Below are 22,642 nucleotides of genomic sequence, written 5' to 3'. Positions count from 1 at the left end.
AGCAGATGGTATTTTGTTACAGCAGCCCAAAGACAGTAGTAAAACTGAAAATTAAAACTGATTCCAGCACCTAGTCCTCACAACCACGGCAGCCTAGGACCTCCTGAGGGGGTGAAGACGGGCTCCAGCTTGACCAGCACGAGCATTTTCCAGCTCCAAGATTCTCAGTGCTCGTCAAGCTTTTAATTCCTAAACTTAAATAACTATTTATTTGTTTTCATAGCAGACTTCATTTCATAGAATTGTGTTAGTTTATATGAAAACTAAGCAGAAAATACAGCCTGTTCCATCCCTTCCCCTCTCAAAATGCACACAGTTTGCCTGATTAATATCTTGCATTAGTTTGGTGTATTTGTTACAATTGATGAACTGAGAGTGATACCTCACCATTAATAAAGTCCATTGGTCTACATTAGAGTTCTTAGGGTTTTGACAAATGCAGTGTCACGTGTCCACCATTACAGTAGCATAAGAAAATAGTTTCACCACACTACAAATCCCTTGTGATCCACCTGTTTATTTGTCTATTCCTCCCCTAGAGCCCTTGGCAACAATGCATCTTTTTACAGTCCAGTCTTCCTTTTCTAGAATGCTGTACATTTGGAATCATACAGTATGCAGCCTTTGCAAGCCAACTTTTTTCACTTAGTAACATGCATTTAATATATATTTTCTGTATGACATCTATTCATGACTGAATATTTTTTTAAAATCATGTAATATATACATGTACCACAGTTTATCTATTTCCTTATTGAAAAACATCTCAGTTGCTTCCAAATTTTTTATTTATTAAATTAAAAAAAAAAACTTAACTTCAATTCCTGGGCTCTAGTCCTACTCCAGATTCCAAAGAAATAGCCCTGGAGAGTCTTCCTCTGCAGGCTTAGGATAGAGCCTGTGACTCTGTGGCTTTAAAAGCAGTCCAGGTGAGCCTGACACTCACTGAGGACTGGAAACCTGCACCCTGAAGCCTTAGCCTCCCATTTGTCCAGGTGAGGCTGGACTTGGAGTCTTTCCTAAGGCAAACTTTAGCCTCCAGTGCTGCTGCTCCTTTGGCCCTCCACATTCAGATACACACATTTATCTGCCTGTATACCCACCCAGCACACCACTCACAAGTCCACACGTGCACACACATGCACCCGGCTCCCCTCCTGTACCAATGAGACACCGCCATCAGCCCTCCTGATCACACCGGCAGAGGCACAGGAGAAGGCCCTGGAAAGGAGGCAGAGCTTCCTCTAGATTTTAAACTGCGCCAGGATCAACTAGACCACTCCCCACCCCCACCTCCCAACTCTGCAGGCTGACCTGCTGGTCAGCGTACCTTCTTGTACTTGTGGGGGAAGGTGAACCTCTCGATGGTGTTCTGTACTGCCCCCCGAGTCACGTTTCCCAGCCTGTCCTCGAGCTGCAGCAGCTCCTACAAAGAGAAAACGTGTGGATGCGTGCACTCCACACATGCAAACACACAGATGCATACACGATAAGGCAGGGGGCACTGGGAGACATCAGCGAAGATTCACATGGGGAGAACTAACTTGTCAGAGGCTCAAAGACCGAGAGACCTCTGCTCTTTTTCTCCCTCCTACTCTCAACCCTGAGGCTCCCCGCCACCACCCATGCCTCCCCCACCAGAGAGGGAGGGACAGGAGATGGTGGGGTCTCCACCAATCCAGCGGGAACCAGGAGGAATGGGAGGGTTCCCCCCAGACAGAGGGACAGGGTGTACCTCATAGCTCTCCCGCACAGCGGAGGTGTGTCTGCTGGGATTCAGTCCCTGGAGAGCAAGGAAGTGAAGCTGAGGGTAAGGGTAGTTTCGGATTTCGTGGACGACCTGTTGGGGAGAAAATGCCTCAGACAGGATTCCAGGCTCCAGGAGCCCAGCTTCTGATTCCCCCTCCCATAGCTGCCAGTCAGCGCAACCCTGAGGTGCTGCAGGTAAGGGAGGAGAAGTGCTGTCTTTTCCTCCTCCTGTCTTTTCTGCTCATCAAGAACCAAGCCTGTGCCGAACTAGCCCCAGAAAGAATCACAAAATCAGTAAAGTAACAAACTAATCTGATTGGGCATTTATTTCATAGCAGGCCCTGTTCGAAGCCCTTCTCGTGACTAACTGAATTATCCCACCTGATCTGTCATGTGGGTACAATTACTATCCCCATTTTACAAATGAAGTAAGTGACATAGCCATGGTTTCAAACCCAGGCAGTCAGATCTCAAAATTCACTCTCTTCCCCTCTGCACTGCGCTGCCCAGACTAGGGTGGGACAAAATTTAATGACTCAGTAACCAAGAGAAATAGTACTTTAATGTAATATTTAAAAATCAAAGTAATACCAAAAAGTCCATAATGAACAAAAATATCAAAATTTTAAAGAAAAACAGGATCTGACCCTTTCCTGGCACAGCCCTACCTTACTGTGAGTCAGAGCTCCTCAGCTTACTCCTGCATGATCCTAGACTTAACCTCTCTAGGCCTCAGTTTGCCCATCTGTAAAATAGGGATAAAACCTTTCCTGTGGGGTGATCCCTGGGTTGGGAAGATCCCCTGGAGTAGGAAATAGCAACCCACTCCAGTATTCTTGCCTGGGAAATTCCATGGACAGAGGGAGCCTGGTGGGCTATAGTCCATGGGGTTGCAAAGAGTCAAACATGACTGAGCAACTGAACATACAGCGCTTAGAACGGTGCCTGGTATGCACTAAGTTCTCAGTAAACACAAGGTTTTATTCCTAGGGGGTGGTACTTCATACGTGAACCTTAGAACTTCAGAGCTGACAAGGCTTCTGAGATGACGCATCCTAGCTCTCACTTTACAAGTGAGGAGACTGAGGTGCTGGGTGGTTAAAGGGCAAAGGCAGTACTGGAGGGCAGAATTAACACTCGAGGGCATCAACGTGGAGAAGATGTCTGGAAATAAGATTTCTAGTCGGTCTTCAGCTGCCTTAACAGATTCACTTCACCTTCATTCATGAAGCATCATGAAGCTTGGGAGGCCAGGAACACAAAGGCCCCCAAACCCAACCTGACCCTCCCACAGTCCCTGCCCCTGCAGTGCTGAAGGCCTACGCTCCACACGAGGCCGCCCCAGACCAGCAGGCAGCCCTAAGGGCCACCTCTGGGGTCTCTTATGTTCCCACACCAGGTGTCTTCATCCCATTTCACAGATTTGTAAAACCAGAGCCCAGGGAGGCGCCACCCTAAATGAGGTCATATGGGGTTGGGGGACTACCCAGCTTGTTCTTAGCCCTGAGCCTTTCCCCCAGCCACCCCCCATCCTCACTCACTCCTACCTCCATCCCCACACCCCCAGCCTGCCACACTGCCCCTTGCCCCTCCCCCAGCACCCCCACCCCTCCTTCAGCAGTGCTAGCTTCTAGCCCAGCAGCTTTCCCTTCTTTCCCCTTCAATCCTGATCGGGACTGGGAGCTGGGAGGGAAGGGCGGCAGTGGACCTGCCTGGGCGTAGGGCACAGAGGCGCGGGTCACAGGGGCACAGAGCCGCAGACCTCAGCCCGCCACTGGCACCAACGGGCGGCAGAGGACTCAGTCGCCTGGCAAAGCCTCTCACTCACCATCTGCGTGGAGGAGGAGTTTCGGGGGAAATGGTGCATTCGAAGAGTTGCTAGGTAATGCTGATAGTGCTGAGGGACGGGCCGCACCTGGAACTGAGCAGAGCTCAAGCCGGCGTCCACACTGAGATCCCTGCAGGGACAGGGCCACAGTGAGGCACAGGGGGTTCAGCTGTCGGGTGCAAACGGACCCCAGACACCAAGCCCATGGAGCAGAATCAGGGTCACGAACTGCTGCAGAGGCAAGGGACCCAGTCTCGCCTAGTCCATCCCCTCTTTATGAGGAGGAGAACCAAGACTCGGAGGAGGAAGGGCTCTGCGAGATCTGAAGGAACTAGAATATTCTGAGCCTCATACTACTTGGGACTAGTGCACAAATCTCCTTCCCAAGGCAAAGTCCATTCCTAAGAGAAATGCTGAAAGAGGAATCCAAATAAGCCAGACACATACAGAGCAAAGGAAAGACAGGTCCAGATAAAGTGGAGGGGTCAGAGGCCACGCATTTACCACTTTAAGAAAATAACAGGAGAGGGACCTACAGCCTTGGGGAAGGAAACTCTCCTGAACCACTGCCCCCATTCTTAACCATGCAGGAAATTCACTTCACTTAGTAATCAATCAGTTAATACTGAAAAGGAACCAGGGTTTCTTGAAAAAATGGCTAAGTTTAATGGCCAAATAATGACTCAGTTTCAGTACCAAAAAAAATGAGTACCAAAAAAATGTGCGAAATGAGATTGAAACATCTTGTCATAATTGAAAGCAAGGAAGTCATCAAGGTCAGGTCAAAAGAATTCAGGAACCATCTCAAAGAGGCCCCCACTGGCAGAGTTTGGACATTTTGCATCAATGAGTATAACCGCAGTAGGTTTAAATACATCAAATAGGTTCAAATCCATGAGCGTGAAATGATGCTCAAGCAAATTGGTCCCCTTTGAGGTATGCTAGGGAACCAATGCTTCACTTTGAAAACTAATAAATACAGGAGAAGAACCAAACATTTATCCTGTCTTTCCTCTATTAACTGTACTTCAGGGTAACCAAATCATGATGAAGGGAAATTGCTCTTTATGAAAGTTTTCTGTGTAATAAATGAATAAGGAATGATTGAATTACTTGTCACCTTCTCACGTCCCCTAAAGAAATAAAGGATCTGGGGGAAGATCGTCAATTACTATTAAAATCACATAGGAGAGTCAACCAGTTTTCGGCTGGAAGAACCCAGCATCTCCTCTGAAGTGTTTTTACCAGAAATTGCGACTTGAAGCTGAACCTGCTCAGCTTGCAACCTGAGTGCCAGGGTGTAGGGAATATAGCAAACCAAAGAGCACCTGAGCAAATGCAATTTGTTTAAAACATGAGGAACATGACAGGAATTTCTGCTTCCATCTGTGATGTCTAAACAGTGTGATGTAAATACATTCCTATATTTCCTCCATCAGTTCAGTTCAGTTCAGTAGCTCAGTCGTGTCTGACTCTTTGCAACCCCATGGACTGCAGCAAGCCAGGCTTCCCTGTCCATCACCAACTCCTGGAGCTTACTCAAACTCATGTCCATTGAGTCGGTGATGCCATCCAACCATCTCATCCTCTGTCATCCCCTTCTCCTCCCACCTTCAATCTTTCCCAGCATCAGAATCTTTTCCAAGGAGTTAGTTCTTTGCATCAGGTGGCCAAATCCCGGATCCCTGGAACAACTCCTGATGAGTCTGCCCCCTTGGGAAATGAGGTAACTCTTGGAGTTGGTTGGAAGTAAACCTAGAAATTCTCTGAGTCCAACCCCTCATTTTTGCAGGCCCAGCACAGGCCTGAAGAAGGGCAGTGCCCGATCCACGGCCGTGGGCTAGCCAGTCTGGGACTCCAGGGTTTCTGACCCTCACCTGGGCTCATCCTATGACCTGCCTCGACAAAAGGAGTTCCATGGGGCACCTCATGGGCAGAAACTCGGACTCAGCAGCTGCCCAGAGGTCCCAGCAGATTCACAGCTGCAGAGAGATGTTCAGGGAATTCTACCAAAAGCAAAGCCCCAAGGAACTGAGAACAGAGTTGCTCCAATTCCGAGAGTGCTGACTAGAGAAGCAAAAGACACCTTCAGCCTCAGATGAGCTGAGCGATTTGCCCAGGGTGGGCCTGGGTGGGCTCTGGGATCCCCTTTTACCTCATCAAAAATCTGATCCAAAACCCAGGATCCCCTAACAGCTGCCTGCAGGGGAAGGAAGCCAGGAGGCTCTCATCTCCATGTCCCCTCTCTACCTGTCCCAGGTGCCCGAGTAGGGCTAGGACGAGGTGGTAGAGTGGCCTGCAGTGGGCGCAGAGATGGAACCATGAACCACAACTGAGTCAGAGGAGCATGATGAGAATGGAGACACTGGAGCGGGGCACGAAGTTGGGCTCAAGTTACCAGGCCTGGGCCAGAAAGCGGAGCTTCATGGGGGGATTTATCCCCCAAGGCCTGCTGCCCCCACACACTCTCAAGGCCGGGGTGCTCAACGGAGAGCAGCTACGTGGGTAGGGCTGAAATCACCTAAATTTCAGGGAAAGGCCAGTCAGCCTCAGGCTTGGGGCTGGAACAGGCTCTGGGGGCCGGATCCTGGAATGATCAGGGCAGAATTCAGTGATTCCTAAAGGTTCTTTAAAGGAAAGGGGCGGGGGGCCTGGGTCCAGGCACACTCCTCCCTCCCCCTTCCCAGGGGTCCTCGAAGAGCGAAGAGCGTGAGAGCGGCCCCTCTTCTAATGCATTTCTCGTCATCTAATTTCCAGAACCTTGCATCTCCTGGCAGAAGAGACCTCCCTGGAAAAGAGCAGGGGCAGGTATGTAAAGGCCCTTGTCACCACTAGGCTGGCCCTTGCTGGAGCAGAGCTCATTACAGGGAGGAGAGGGGGGCCTCCTGCTTGGGAAGTGGGGACAGGACAGGCAGAAAGGCCCAAGCTGGCCCTGGGCACAGGGCCCTCCCAGCCTCTCAGGGCCCCAGTCTCTCCCAGTCCTTGGGGCAGGCAGGGGTCAGGAATGCAGAGCAACAGAAATTTGAGGAGGACAGGAGATTTAAAGCCAGCAGGCTTACCGGCACACCACCCTCCTCCTGACATCTCTGCAGCATCACCCTCACCTGTCCCTTCCCACTTGCCACGTGGGACCCCGTGTGTATATGCAGATCCCTCAGCCACACACAAGGACCCTGGCTGCTCTGTGTGCTGAAGTGAATCAAATTGAATTGACTTGCCTGCTGAGGGACAGAATTTCATCCAAACAACAATTAAATCTTCCTAATTTGAATCTGCTAATTAGAAAGAGGCTGGGCTGAAGCTGGCTGTGGTACAATCTCTTAAGGAAGCGTTAAATCTATCAGAGAAAACTTGAGAACTAGCGAGGGCTGGAGACGATGGAACCTGTGAAAACAACCCTCTCCTGCACCTAAAGGCACATTTAATTTCCAATCAACCAGAACTGCCCCTCAGAACCGTTCCTGGGTGTCCAGTCCTGGTCACGTTTCCAAAGCAACCTTTGCCCATGAAAGTTAGACAGATTAAATGGCTGAGTAATGACACTACTGTATGTCTGTTTTATAAATAGTCCATTCCCTTTCGTTGAGGTTTTTTTGTTTTTACATTCTTTTAAAGAAAAAATATTTTTTTAACCTCAAAGTTGCAAGAACAGCACCAAAAAATTCCTGGTTATCCTTCATTCAGATTCCCCAAATGTTAAAGTTTTACTACTTCACTGAATTTCTTTTTCCTTCTCTCTCCAAATTCATCTATCCATACCCACCTACTTATACATACCCATACACAGTTCCCCGTGGATTTTTTTTCTAAACTATTTAAAAGTAAGTTGCAGGCAGGATACCCTTTACCTCTAAGTACTTTAGTGAACTGCACATCTTTTTTTTCAAGTGTTCGGGTATTTGGATCTGACCCTAGGTTAGGTCAGCCCTCCCTGAGCTAGAACCTGTGAGTAGGGTGGGACCAAGGACCCAAAACCAAGCAGTACTGCATCTCAGGGCAAGAAAGACCTCTGTCCTGAGCTCAAGAGATTGTGGGAAGACTTTACAAGGCCCCACTGCCTACAAAGACCCCTCAACCAAGCCCTGAACCTCTCCCCAGGCAGTCTCCCCAGGCCTTGCCTCCAACCTAGCTGGTTCTATCTCCCTGAGCCTCTTTTGCATGGCTGGCATGCCCTGGTACTTCTCTCTGGACTCCTGAAGGCCCACCTCCTCCAGGAAGCCTTCCCTGACCATCATGCTAGCTCCTGAGACTCTCCTATCTGCCCTCCTACCAAGGACTATTGGTTCACAACACTCCCAGGACTTGGGAAATGTGTTGCATCCCTGTCAGCTCCTCCCAGGCAGAACCACAAGAACTGAGCCCCAGGTTGGCACATGGTGGTGCTTAGCCACACCTGAGCTTGCTGCCAGAACTAGGGCCCTGGGGGCCCCTCTGGCTCCGAAGGTGGCTGGGGACAAGGCAAAAGCTGGGGCTTGAAAACTAGAACTCCTGCATCATTGATGGAAGGAAACAGGAGCTCCAAGGATCAGGCAACACCCTCCTCTCTCCCTCCCCCAGGGGCCCTAAAGACTCACCAGTCAGTGCCCTCAGCCAAATACCTGGGCTGAGGTGTCTGTAGTTGGTGGCCGAAGTCGAAGCTGGGGTGGAGGCGGTGGGGATGGACAGACACGCGCTCCTGACTCCGCCTGCACCGGAAGGGAAGGAGGACCCAGGCGTCAGGGCAGCCCTGGGACAGCCCAGCTTGCAAGAGCACTGAGCCCCCGGTGGCCCCCACCCATGCCTACGTATGGAGCAGCGGCCTTCAGCCCTCTTCCCAAGCTCCAAGGAAGCTTCCTGGGCAGCAGCTCATAACTCAGACATTCCCGCTGTCTGTGGGCTGCCCACTACACCAAGGCCGCTTACTGCTGCTGGCCTGCTATCTCACCCAGGCTCTCTACCTCCTTTGCTCCTTCTCCTTCTACTCCCCTCTGTCCTTGGTGGGTTGTATTCAGGACACACAGACCTGCCTCCTGTAGCATCTCCCACGTCTATGCACCCATACCCTCTGCTGCCATCATGCTCTTTTCTTCTCCTCCACCCTTCTCCACACTCTTCCCAGTTTACAGGGCCCAGGACTAGGCCTCCTCCAGGAAGGCCTCCCAGAACACTCCAGATCATGGTGACCTCTCCTTCCTCTGACCTCCTACAATACTTACCTTCTGTCCCAGGTACCCCAGCCTCTATAGATATGAACACTTAGGGCCTTAAAGATCATCATGTCCAGAGGTGCTCAAAGTATGCTCCAATGACCCCTGGCAGTCCCTGTGACCCTTTCACAGCGTTTCTGAGGTCAAAATGATTTTCATGATAATACTCTCATGTATTTGCTTTTTCACTCTCATTCTCTCACAAGTGAACAACAGAATTTTCTAGAAACTACATGACATGTGATTCAGCTACAGTTTGAGTGCAGAAGCAGACTTGAGAATACAGCTATCTTCTATTGAGCCAGGCGTTAAAGAGATTTGCAAATATATAATTGTTAAAAATCACTCTTTTTACTGCATTATATATAGCTATCTTTTGAAAAACGTTATTGGCATTAATATAACTTTGTTATTGTCATTTTAAATGAATTAATAAGTATTTAAATATTTTCATTTTAAATTCCTAATAGGGTAAGTATCAATAGTCATAATAAACAAAAGTTTGCTATAGTCCTCAATAATTTTTAAGAGAGTAAAATGTCCTGAGACAAAAATGTTAGAGAAACACTTATCTTGTCCAACTCCTCTTAACACTTGAGACTCAGAGAGGTACAGTGACTTGCCCAAGGTCCCACGGTCAGCTTGGCCCCCTTTGATTAGTACTGTCTCTTTTAATTTTGCAATTGTTTCACTGTTGGTCTCTCCAACCACATGATGGGCTCTTTGTGGGCAGGGTTGACCCAGGGCATCCCTTAGGGACCTCCAGTGTTAGAATCAGGTGACCGTGAAGTTTGAGAGGGTGCGAGGGGTCCCCTAGTCTGGTCTCCCACACTATGCAAAAGTCCACCGTGACCATCCTAGCCCAGCTACCAGGGCCATGTGACAAGGACACACACTAGCAACAGAGGGAACCGGTGTCAGGTTAAAGCCATGCTCACTACCCGGAATGAATGCCTCTAACCAGAGCAAAAGCTGCCTCCTACAGCGAGACTCCTTTGGTGACTGACGGCGGGCCAAGCCTGGCAGGGTGGAAACCAGGGGTCGCGCCCCGGGCCCCGCCCCGGCCCCGCCCCCCTCGCCCACGTGGCGCACACACCTGGGGTGCGAGACGAGCCGGCGGTGCTGGGCTTCCAGGAGCTGCTGCTGCAGGAGGTATTGCTGGTGCAGGGCCTGAGGTAGGAAGGAGGGACCTGTGACGTCCTGGAACTGCAGGGTGGGCAGCGGGGTCAGCGACTGGTGCAGGGCGCCGCTGTGCTGGTGGGCCGGGGCCATGTGGGCGCTGAGGCCCGGCTGCGACTGCACTGGGTGGGCCAGGGGGAAGTCGGGAGCGAGCTGCTGCGGCTGCGGGGGGCCCAGGTGGAAGTGCCGGCAGGAGGTAGCGTGAGGAAGCTGAGACCTTTGAAAGGGGGCACCTGGAGAAGCAATGACAAAGACCCCATGAGGACGAGCCCTGCTACCCTCCCCAAGGGTCTCATCTCCCCCTACCCGCAACCTGCAGCCCCTGAAACTCAAAACCTTCATTAGAACCCAACAGTGTCATTATTTTTATATACAAATGACCATCAGTGCTGCCTGGTAAAGGCTCAGTGCAGAAGGTGTTGGAGGGAGGAGGCATATTTTGTTTAATAAATAGATAAGCATTCTCTTTTAAATTAACACACTAGTTAAAGGAATTTTAAGGTCCCAGGAGACAGTTTGGCTTTCTTGAATTTCTCCCAGGCAACTTTATTGATCCTGCTACTGCTAAGTCGCTTCAGTCGTGTCCGACTCTGTGCGACCCCATAGACGGCAGCCAACCAGGCTCCCCCATCCCCGGGATTCTCCAGGCAAGAACACTGGAGTGGGCTGCCATTTCCTTCTCCAATGTAAGAAAGTGAAAAGTGAAAGTGAAGTCGCTCAGTCATGTCCGACTCTTCAGGACCCCATGGACTGCAGCCTACCAGGCTCCTCCACCCATGGGATTTTCCAGGCAAGAGTACTGGAGTGGGCTGCCATTGCCTTCTGCTTACTGATCCTACTACCTTTTAAATAGATGCCTAGAGGAACAGCCTGCAATGCAGGAGACCCAAGTTTGGTCCCTGGGTTGGGAAGATCCCCTCAAGAAGGAAATGGATACCCACTCCAGTATTCTTGCCTGAGAAGTCCCAAGGGCAGAGGAGCCCAGTGGACTACAGTCCATGGGGTTGCAAAGAGTAGGACACAACTGAGCAACCAACACACACACACACACGAGAAAATATAGTCCAGCCTAGTCAAGGTCTGAAGCCTTGGCTGGCCAGGACCCAGCCTGCAGAGAGCCCAAATTTCTGAGAAAACAAGTTGTTTTCCATGCAATTTTAAGAAAAAACCTAATCACACAAAATTTTAAGTATAATTAATTTGTTGTAATATCGTGATTTTTTTAAAAGCAAAAATTTCCAGCAATAAGCCAGGCTCACGCTTTATTTAATCTAGTCTCCACCACCTTCTAAATAAAATTGACCTTGATGATGGGAAAGTCTTGCAACTTCTCCATAAGCAGAGATCCAGCTCTCAGCACTGGAGTCCTTTAATAAGGAAGGAAATAGACTTGACGCCTCAGGAAGCTTTAAAGAGGCTTCCTGTTAAATGTGGCAGGTTCAACACATATCTGTTCCTTCCCAAACCCCACTGAAATGAGAGCAAAGGAATAAAGAGAAAATAAACAGACAAGGACAGGGAGAACAGGAGGCGTGACATCAGCAGGAAACAAATGTCAACAGATTTTTGGAAGACAGAAGCAGATGGAGGAATTGCAGAGCTGAGAAATTGGAAACAAAGTCCCCAATGAAGGTATGGACTTCCCTGTAGCTCAAATGGTAAAGAATCTGCCTGCAATGCAGGAGACCAGGGTTCAATCCCTGGGTCTGGAAGATCCTCTGGAGAAGGAAAGGGCAGTCCACTCAGTATTCTTGCCTGGAGAATCCCATGGGCAGAGAAGCCTGGCAGATAGTCTGTGGGGTCACAAAGACTTGGACACGACTGAGCAGTTAAACACACACACAATGAAGGTGCAGTCAATGAGAAATGGATAAATCTTGCCACACACGTGGAACGGTGTGGAGTTGGAGGTGGTGACTCCTTGGGAAGGCGGGAGAAATGGTGGTGCTGAGAATGGGGAGGCTGGTTGCCAACCTGTATGAGGAGCAGTTCTTCCCTTTCCAGTGCAGTGACTGTCCCTCCCTCGCCCTGGCATTTTGCAGGGAAACTGAGCCAGAAAGGCCACAATAGTGGAGGACGGGGATGCAGCACTGCACTCCGACAGGGGGTTAAGTGAAAGTCTACACATGCAACTTTGGAAACCTCTGTTCCCTTCTGGCACTTGGTTCCGTGGATGCTGCCCTCGTGTGCCCTTCTACTCCCCCCCACACCCCACGGCTCCAGGCTGGAAACTGGCCCCAGGAAGAGCTTGACAGATCCTTCTGGTTGGGCTGCTAAGTTGCTGCTAAGTCGCTTCAGTCGTGTCCGACTCAGTGTGACCCCAGAGACGGCAGCCCACCAGGCTCCCCAGTCCCTGGGATTCTCCAGGCAAGAACACTGGAGTGGGTTGCCATTTCCTTCTCCAATGCAGGAAAGTGAAAAGTGAAAGTGAAGTCACTCAGTCGTGTCCGACTCCTAGCGACCCCATGGACTGCAGCCTACCCGGCTCCTCCATCCATGGGATTTTGGTTGGAAGTACCTAATAAAATGGCAGAGTCCTCAGCTGGCCACTGCATAATTAAGCCACAAGTTGAAAGATCCACGCATAGACACAGAGCGTCTGGAAGTTTTGGTGACCTACTCTTCAATGTGAACAGACAGCCAAGGATGGCTAGTCTCTTGAGGAAAAGTGAAAAGAGAGAGAGAATATACTAAATTAAAAAAAAAAAGAAAACTCAGAGAAACAGAAGTAATGCAGGGATCCAAAAAAGAAAAAAAAGAAAAAAAAAGACCAATAAACTTCAAAACGTTTAAATTAATATCCGTAGAAAAAATAAGATATCGTGTCCATGAAACAACTGTAAGCTCCTTTAAAAGGAGCAATGAGGAGACAAAAGAGCGCTTGGAATTTAAAAATTATAAGAGGTGAACTCTGAAATTTAGCAGAAGGGTTGGAAGATGATACTGGATAATTTCCCAGGAAGCAAAACAAGAAAACAAGGAGATGAGGAGAAAGATGCCAAAGTTGAAGGGTTCAGTCAAAAGAGCCCACAGTTTTTCTAGTAAGAGAAAAAAATGGAGAAAATTCTGGAAAAAAGTATTTTTAAAATTTCCCAGAACTGAAGGTCAGCTTCTAGATAGAAAAGGTCCTCTGAGTGCCCAGCAAAATGTGGTGGGGATGGGGAGACCCATACAGTGAGGCGTCTCACAAGGAAACCCCCAAGCACTGGGGGCAAAGAGATGATTCACACCTTCCAGAGAGAAGGCACAGCAGTCCCATTAGAAGGTCAGGAAGCAGGACAGCACCAGATTTTTCAACAGCAATGTCAGAAGCTTGAAAACAGTGGAGTAACTGCCTTCAAGGTACTGCAGAGATGGGGGAGGGGGAGATTTTCAATCTAGAATTTGTGTCCAGCTGAACTTAATCAGGCATGAGACTAGAACAAGACTGTTTTCAAACATGCAAAAAAAAATTAAACTTCTCTGCACCCTTTCTCAAAGAGGTACTGATGCAAACCAGGAGAAAGGAGAAAAGAAATAGGGGGTGACACCTGGAAGAGAGGGTGTTTCCCAAGCACACAGCTGTACGGTAACTCCAGCAACCATTTCAAGGGGGGCAGGAGGGAGGGTGCACTGAAGGTATCTTGGGGGTAGATAAAAAATATAGGATTACCTTTAGGTTTGGCCACAATAAAATAATACTTGAAGAAATTTTCCAATTTTATAGAGCATTTGGTAAGAATTTATAAAACTGTCATAGAAAGCAGACAATTACTACCTCTGGGAAGGGAAAATATTGTTCAGAAAGTGTAATTATTATGTACTACTTGGTTCAGCAGTGAACAATCTCTATATATTAATAATGCAATAAGCATTAATAAACTATTTTAGAACAGAAAAGGACATTTATTCCATAATAAGAAGAAAATTGACAATGTCAAAATTGAAAAATCAACAAATAGCATTTATTTAGAATTTATATTTATAAGAATTTATTTAGAAATTTACTTGGTAATTTATGTATTTCAGGAAGTAAATACTTAAAGAAGATCTGGGAGTGTTGAGATTCTAGTGGTGGGGCTGGGGTGGGGAGGGTGAAGGGCAGACAATCCCTGTTTTACTAAATGTGTCTTGTACTGGAGTTATTGTCTTTGTAAATGACATGCATGTCACTGATAGGTTTTTAAAAAATTTTTTTAATAAATATTTTTAAAACAAAATGGAACTAGAATGTATTTCTGGCTCACTGAAAGTAAGCCAGAAAAGAATTATCTGGAAGCTTAACTCCCACAAGCATTACAGATCAGTAGGCCTCCCTGCCTGGTGAATTCTGGCTTCCAGGAGTCCAGGGCTGTGGCCTGAGCAAGCTGGCTCTGGCTTCCTCCTTCTCCCTCACCACCATCTATCATCAACACAACTGTAAAAAATGGAGGAGAAGGCCCGCGCGACTAAAGGAAAGAGGGCAAGAGAGGAATGGAGAGCTGTCGAAACTAACGAAGTGAGAGACAGCCAGGACTGAGGAGGAAAGGAATGGGGTGACAAAAACAAAGAATATTGTGAAGACTCCAATCCACCACTGTCTGTTCAGTTACAATGTAAGCCATATATGTAACCATAGACTTTCTAGTATCCACCTTTAAAGAAGTCAAAAGAGACAGGTGAATGTAATTTTAACAATATATGTTGTATAACTCAGTATATCCAAAATGTTACTATTTCAACATATACTCAATATAAACATTTATTGAGGGACTTTCCTGGTGGCCCAGTGGTTAAGAATCTACCCGCAAATGCAGGAGACATGGGTTCGGACCCTGGTCCGGGAAGATTCCACATGCAGGGCAACTAAGCCTGTGCTTCACAACTTCTGAAGCCCACGTGCTCTCCGCATATTGCAGTGAAGACCCAGCACAGCCTAAATAAATAAATGAAATTACTTTTTTTAAAGTATTGGGATATTTTACATTTTTTTTCATACTAAGTCTTCAAAATCCAGTGTACACCTAACGCAGTACATCTTGACCGCTTGCAGTTAGCAGCTTCCACGTTGGACAGTGCAGCTCTAAAGACCAGCTCCACACACAGAGCAAAGCATTTTAGCCAAGTTTGCTAACGTGTCTGGCCCCCCTGGCTTGCTGGTGAGATTCACACACCTTAACCTGATTGTCCAGCTCCATCCTCCTGATCCCCACCACCCCCACCAAACCCTCCACCATCATCCACACTGGACCACTCGAATCTCTAGACATCCACATTCCCACTCCGGGGCCACTGATCACGCTGGTGGCTGCCTTCCCCACCTTTAAAGGTCATATCACGACAACTCAGAAAATGCCTCTAGTGCCCACCAGCCCCCGGGGACACCTTCCTCCTCTGTGTTCCTATAGAAGGCCCTGTCGCTACCACTTCCTTGGCACCTGGCAGTAGCTACCTTGGGCTGTGACTTCATGCCTGCCAACCCCAGCTGGCCAAGCTTCGTGTCTCACTGTTTCTGGATCCCGACACGCCTCCCTGGAGCTGGTGCTCAGTGAATAGCTGGTTGACTGACTGCTGGAGGGACTGCCGTGCTGAGGCCAGTTGAAGGCAAACTGATATGAAATTGAGAGGGAAGGAAGGTGGCCAATAGGGCTGGGGTGAGCTCTCGGTCTTAAAGCTGCAGCGCCTGGGGGATGGTCAGGCTGAGTGGGCTGGCATCCTCCACCTCAGGCACTGGTGGAGTCTCTCCCATCTCGGGGAACAGCAGCTGCCTTCCTCCCACAGTCCCCTCCTGCCATGAGGGTGCCCACCCTGCGAGGTGGGGAGCTTTTCAGATTCCTGTGGAGGCCCCTTAGGAAGAAGACAGGCCACCACCCCAGCCTGGAGAGGTTTCCGATGTGCTGGGCAGTGAACACGGCTGCCTTCTCTCCTGGATGGACAGCAAAAGTGAACCAAAGTATCTATAGGTCCTGGATTGTTTCAGGCAATTTCTACATGCACAAGTCCTTTGACCTCTGTTCTGGGACTCTGTGCCCCTCTCCCCTTTCACCTCCATCCCCAGAGGGCTCTCAGTCACAGCCGCCCTACTCAGAAAGTAGATAAAGGCAGGAGACACCCATTCTGGGGCCCCGGCCTCTCCCCAGCCTGTGTCCTGTACCGTCTATGAAAGCAGCAGATAGCAGCTGCTGTATGTGGGCTCTAAGAGCAGAGGAGTGAAGTTCTTAGGGTACACAATTTGGGCCCCTGGCAAGCCAAAGATCAGTGACATCTGAATAACTCTTACATCCCACAATGCCCCCATCAATAGACAACCTGCAATTTTTCCCATTAGAGTTACTCCTTTGGGTTAAAGAAATAATCTCCAGATGTCCTTGACTATACTGTCCATTTATCTTATTTCCCCAGGGCTGAAATGACAGCAGTTGGAAGATTCATCGTGAACGAAATAACATGATTAGGGAGTCGGGGAAAAAAGAGGGGTTACATTTTTTTTTAAGTACCACATTAAAGGAACACAGCAAAGTATAAGACACACAGTAGTTTCAGAAATGTGAAAAGAAACATGTGCATCTTAGAATTCTGGAAACTGGTGCTCTCGGGTCCCTCTGAGAGCTAGCTGGGAGCGCCTTCAAGCAGGGGTGTTCCTCAGGGCGAGGCTGGGATGGGCAGGCCACCATGCGGGCCTTGCCCAGTGGCCACCTGGCACACACAGGCATCCCACAAGAGCTGGTGTTTGATCCGTGCCTCGTGGGCGGGGAGCCAAAAAGGCTGGCAGCTGGAGAGTGCGTGGATCAGAGGACAAGCCCCATGGGGAGGGGAAGGTGAAGGAGAAGCGGAGGATGTTGGGGCCACGGGCTGTGGGCCAGGTGGGTGGAGAAGACAGTGACGGAGCTCTCACATCTCTGGAAGGTTCATTGACACTCATCTGGTAAGTGACAGAGCGGAGACTTGAGCTGAGGCCTTTACTGAAAGGCAGCGAGGAGGGTGGAGCCCAGGAATCAGGAGGCTTGATAAAGTAAGAGGCCCTTCCGAGGAGGAGAGCAGGGCAGAAACAAGGCCCGACACCCAGAGCATCCTCTGGGCCAGGCCCGGTTTCCTGGGGACAATGGAACAGGGGCAAGGGGGCAGAGGAGGCTGATTGGGAGCTGAGAGGACCCAGGCTGAGAAGTAAGGAAGCCAGGGACAGCAGTGGAGACAGCAGAGCAGTGTGGCCAGCCGGGCTTCTCCAGAGCAGGCAGCGTCCTGCGCTGGAGGGATGTTCTAGCTGAATTCTCACCTGCACCAGCTTGATCTCAAGGAAAAGGGGCTTTCAGCCTCCAGACCCCAGAGCTGCGGGGCACTGTCTTCAAATCCTCAGACCAAGAAGGAAGGGAAGGAGCAAGCAGTGTGGAGACAGCCACCAGAGGGGCCCACTGCCCACCCCATGGCTCTGGGGATAACCGCCTCCTGCCGGTGGAGACCTCGGGGATGAGGCCACAGGCCCCCGGCCAGCCAGGCCAAACGTCCCCCACTTCTCTCGCAGATGGGTGCAGGACCCTGGGAGAAAAGGATGGAACCAAACCCTCCTGGGTCTCCAGGGAAGCTGGCATCCCCTCCTCCCGAGGCCAGTTCTAGGGCCCCAGGTTCCTGTTGTCCTCGGGTCACTGACCCGCCTCACTCTCCCTCAGAAATGGAGGCAGCACAGGAAGGCAGCGCCCACAGAAGAGTCGGAGGGGAGGGGAGGGTCAAAGAGGCCCCCTCCCACAGACCCTGGGATGGAGGGATGGAGACCAGCTGGCCAGCAGGCCCGGGAGGCTTCCCCTTGTCTCTGCTGAGTGCTTCTTGAAGCCAGGTCTGGAGCCAGAGTCTGCTCCTCTCTGAAAAGCCAAGCTCTCAAGTAGCAAAGAAAATCGGTCTTTTGAAAGTAGATTTCTGCCCCCAAGCAGCCAGGAGGAAGGCCTCTGGTACCGAAGAGGCTTTCAGAGCCAGGCAGAGTTACCCCGTGGAGGGGCCCAGTCGTAGGGCCAGGGTGCCTTCCCTCGCTGTCAGACCTGCAGGGACAGTCCACCTCTCCGGGCCTCAGACTGTGACCCACAATGATGACACCCCATCCTACACGCTTGCTAATGTTTCTCAGCTGTGGGGTAGGGGCACAGCAGGCATCTTCTGGCTCAGCCTCTCTCTGACTCGTGGGGGACCCCGGGGCAGTCACAACACTCAGTTCACAAGGTCTGCCATCCCACCTCCTGCTGGGAAAAGCCTGTGTGTTCTGTGCCATGTCCGGCACCAGAAGTGAGCTCGAAGCGGTGAGAGGCAATAGTCAACCAGCGCTCACTTTCAAAATCCATCTTCCAGTGGCTGCTGTGTCATTCTAAAGCCAGTTTTGAGCAATCCATCCCTTGCAAACACCCTTTCTGGCCTTTCTCTCTCTCTCTCTCTGCTCCCCGTGACCTTCTCTCTTACCTCTCCCGGACCCCCAGGGGACTTGCCTGACCCCTGACCCCATACCCTACCTCCCAAGACTGTCTGCATTCTGTCAGCATTAAACACCCAAGGCAAATGTTAACTCTGGGATAGAACCTCCTGTTGGGTTTGTGGCACTGGCTCTCACACTTCGCATTTCCTTTCTGCACAAACTTTATCTCTAATAATCGGCTGTAAAGTGAGTGATTTCAGGACAAATACCATACAGTAAGTGTCCTTTGTTCTTAGAAGGATTTACGAAACTTACAAGAGGGAAGGGAGAGAAAATGAGAGACAGGGAATGAAAATCAGGGAAGTGGGAAGAAGAGAAGGAAAGAAAGAAGAGAAAGACTTTCATTATCTTAGAAAAGTTCACTATTAGTTTATTAGCTAGTAAGGAAATACAAGGGCTTCCGTGGTGGCTCAGATAGTAAAGAATCTGCCTGCAATGCAGGAGACCCAGGTTTGATCCCTGAGTTGGGAAGATCCCCTGGAGGAGGCATGGCAACCCACTCCAGTATTCTTGCCTGGGAAATCCCATGGACAGAGGAGCCTGGCGTGCTACAGTCCACAGGGTAGCAAAGAGACAATTGAGCAAATAATACACACATGCGTGCGTGCACGCGCGCACACACACACACAAGGAAATACACAACTGCAGGGAATCCTTGAATATTTGAGTTAAATGAGGCTCAGAGACCACACAGCCTTTGTTCTACAAGATGAGGATCTCGAGGAGGCTGGAAAAGGGGGACGGCTTTTCCAAGTGCTTTCAGGTAGTTATGGCTGAGTTGGGACTGGAGTCCAGGCCTCTGAGTCCCTGTGTGGTGTGTTCCACCCTGTGCTGCACTTCAGAGTCCCCTCACCCAGCACCAGCTCCTCATGTGCCCACACCAGTCCATACGCAGTGCCCAGGAGCCGCAGTGCCCAGGCGCTGGTGGTCTCCCTGCCCCTCCCCCTCCCCATCCCCATCCTAAGCCTCCCCCAGGAGGAAGCCTTTCCTTCCGAAGGGAGTAACTGGGAGGTGACAAGGACCAGCAGCTGGTGCCCGTGGGAGCAGTCTGAATCTCTGCTGTGACAGATGCTGAGGAGTGGCTGTGGTGGCTGACATTGCTTAGGCCCAGTCAGTTCACCTTGGCCAGCAGCCCCAGGCCTCTTCCCTGGCCTAAGAACAGCTTTTTGGAGTAGGCCAAGGTCTTTGCAGCCCATTGGCTCCTCCTGGCAGAAGGCAACCGCTGCTTTAGCAGGGTCCCTGGGAATCCTCCCATGTAAAGCTTTGGCCCTACAATTCACAGTTTTAACTGATAAAGAGGGATGGGGGAAATTCTAGGGTCCTGGCACCAATTCTGGGGACCTTGTGTTAATACGGACACCTAAACTGAAGTCTGATGAGGAGACCAGGGCTGGGAGGGGACTTGAGTTGCCCAAAAGGAGGAACAGCTGAGGAATCCAGGCATGAGCAGCGCAGAGGCGACTCTGGGTCAGGGAACACTCAGGCAAAGGGAATCACACTTTTTGGTGGATTTGGGTCAAGGTTAGGAAGACATTTCTTAGAATTCACTTGTCCTCCAAAGTTCCTCATCACTGGGCATGTCCATGCAGAGGCTGGGCAGCTGCCTGGCAGAGGAGTGTGAACACTGGAGAGGGAGATGGCCCTGGATCACCTCCAGGGCCCCTTCTGTGCTCACTAGGAGATGATGCAAACTCATCGCAGCATCTACCCCCTGCCTGAGCACAGGTAGGCCAAATTGGTCTTTGGAGGCACAGAAAGCCTGTTCTGGGTGGGGGGAAAGAGGAAGGAACACAGCAACAAACAGAGAGCACACCTGAGTCCTCAGGGCCCAGACCTGCAGGTGCAAGGAGGAGGGGCCAGCCTCAGGCAGGCAACCAAAGACAGACTCCCTCCTCTACTCAACACGGTCCCAGGAGCCTCCCCTCCGTCTGCACTGATACAGCTCAGAACTTTGGTTTCCTGCATCTTCTGAGCCTCCCAATGGCCCCCACTGACTTCTCCATCCTGGGACATGTTCAAGTTTCACGTTGCTAGGTAATGCATCCTTTGTGATCCTCTCAGATGCAGGATGCTTGGGGAGATGATACTGGAAAGATGGAGGAGGGTGCAAATTGTGGGATGTCTGAATGGCAGGACCAGGAGGTTGGGGTATACCTCGTGAGACAACTACTTCAGAGAAATCAGAGATGAAGAATATGGATCATCTGCTCAGAACAGCTTCCTAGGCTGTTCTTCCTGGCCTCCTTACTTACTCCAGGTAAACTGAATTAACCTCTTTGGATCTAGTTGCTTGATCGAAAGAATATTCCCTGGCTCAGCTTCTTGGTCTGCTTTCCTTCCTCGGCATAGTTTGGTTTTTTTGACCAACGGGAACAAACAGGGCTTAGAAAGGAAATGATATGCCCAGAGGGATTCTTTACCGCCAAGAGCAACTTTGTGAATGCTTCCCCAGGGCCAGGCTTTGATCTCTAATGAAAAGCTCAGCTTCTTCCAAGGAACTGAATTCCTGGCTCTCGAAGCACTGGTGGGAGGGAACTTTCCATCCTAAGGAAACCTGCTTGCCCATGGGCATGAGATAATTAAACAGCAAACTTCCGGTAAACAGCAAAGGATCTGTGCTCCAGCTGTGGTCACAGACCAGGAGTAAGGGAAGGGAGCCCAGGAGTGCGAGGTGGGCTAGAGACAGGATGCAATTACAGAAGACAGTTCTCCAGGCATCATCCATCCCGGAAGATGCCTTTTTTTTTTTGTCTAACGCCGATGAGCACTATAAAAATATTCCCACCAGAGTCATAAAAGGGCATTTAGTAGAGGCTACCTATGGTTAGGAGACCTCACTCCCTGGGGAAAGGACCAAGCTCCATTTCATGCACCTGTATTCCTAGTGCATGGCACAGACCTTGACATGTAGTAAGAATTCACAGAAGGAAAAAAGGAAGGAAGGGAGGGAGAAAAATGAACATGTAGGCAATAACATCTTGCTAAAAACCTTGGGAAGTGTGCAAAACAGCCACCTCCCAGCATTTCAGTGCTTGGGAGTTTTCCATGGTGGCAGAGGAATAAATGCAACTCAAGGAGGTAAGATGTAAAAATAGAAAGACTGATCTGGGAGATGCTGCAGACAGGAGGACTGGGAATTCTTTCAATGAGTCTAGGGACCCAGTTACCAGTCACCATGGACTGAGGTGGCCCAGCACACCTGGTGGTCAGTGTGAATCACAACCAACTAACCCAGAAGAAGATACAGTTTCAGACCTAGAACAGAAAGCCTCCTGCCATCCCTGGCCAAGGAAGGAGGGGTCTACACTGTTGATGGCATTGGTTAACTGTCTTATAAACCGTATATAGTTCCTTCTAGGCCATACTTGTCTAATATTCTTAATAAATATGCAAGTAAATTAAAAAAAAAAAATCCAAGCCCCAAGAACTTTCGAGGAGTGCCAGGGCAGCTTCTGGGCCCACCTCACATGAGCATTTCCTGGTGCCCAAAACAGAGCAAGTTCCAAAAGCCGCTTCACCTGGGACTCTCTTGAGATCTGCAGAATACACGTTCAGTTCAGTTCACTTCACTTCAGTTGCTCAGTAATGTCCGACTCTTTGCGACCCCATGGACTGCAGCACACTAGGCCTTCCTGTCCATCACCAACTCCCAGAGTTTACTCAAACTCAAGTCCATTGAATCAATGATGCCATCCAACCACCTTATCCTCCGTCGTCCCCTTCTCCTCCCATGTTCCACCTTTCCCAGTGTCAGGGTCTTTTCAAATGAGTCCGTTCTTCGCATCAGGTGGCCAAAGTATTAGACTTTCAGCTTCAACATCAGTCCTTCCAATGAATATTCAGGACTGATCTCTTTTAGGATGGACTGGTTGGATCTCCTTGCAGTCCAAGGGACTCTCAGGAGTCTTCTCCAACACCACAGTTCAAAAGCATCAATTCTTCGGCGCTCAGCTTTCTTTACAGTCCAGCTCTCACATCCATATGTGACCAAAGGAAAAACCATAGCCTTGACTAGATGGGCCTTCCGTGTGACACCCACATAAAGGCCTGGCCCTATGAATACTTCGGGCAGGACTGAGATTAACTTCATTCCTTGGCCTTCTTTTTCCCCCGGGAGAATCCTGTTCCTTCTGACTCTGTTCCCCTGCACCACCTCTGCCCTGTTCCCAGACTGCCTCTCAGGGCCCACTCACTGTGACGGGCACTGTGACGGACACTGTGACGGGCAATGATGGCTTTTCTCAGGAGTGCTTATGTTTTAGCAAGATCATATCATGAAGTCTTAATGAT

At 49.8% G+C, this 22,642-nt stretch overlaps 1 protein-coding gene and 1 long non-coding RNA gene across 2 annotated transcripts in view; both read right to left on the bottom strand.

Moving 5' to 3' along the window:
* LOC133237710 (uncharacterized) overlaps positions 1–22,642 on the bottom strand; it is a 485,111-nt gene that overhangs the window by 346,601 nt on the left and 115,868 nt on the right. The gene's annotated exons all lie outside the window — the stretch shown is intronic.
* ARK2C (arkadia (RNF111) C-terminal like ring finger ubiquitin ligase 2C) overlaps positions 1–22,642 on the bottom strand; it is a 116,624-nt gene that overhangs the window by 15,322 nt on the left and 78,660 nt on the right. The window contains exons 2-6 of the mRNA XM_061400075.1: positions 9,860–10,175; positions 8,152–8,262; positions 3,578–3,707; positions 1,736–1,840; positions 1,331–1,426 (exon numbers count right to left, since the gene is read on the bottom strand). Coding sequence (XP_061256059.1) covers positions 1,331–1,426; positions 1,736–1,840; positions 3,578–3,707; positions 8,152–8,262; positions 9,860–10,175 — 758 coding nt within the window. The remainder of the gene's footprint in view (positions 1–1,330; positions 1,427–1,735; positions 1,841–3,577; positions 3,708–8,151; positions 8,263–9,859; positions 10,176–22,642) is intronic.

Source organism: Bos javanicus, chromosome 24 (genome assembly GCF_032452875.1).
Source record: "Bos javanicus breed banteng chromosome 24, ARS-OSU_banteng_1.0, whole genome shotgun sequence".
Taxonomy (NCBI): Eukaryota; Metazoa; Chordata; class Mammalia; order Artiodactyla; family Bovidae; genus Bos; species Bos javanicus.
The sequence above is the reverse complement of the archived record's forward strand: the minus strand, read 5'-3'. Positions and strand labels throughout refer to the sequence as shown.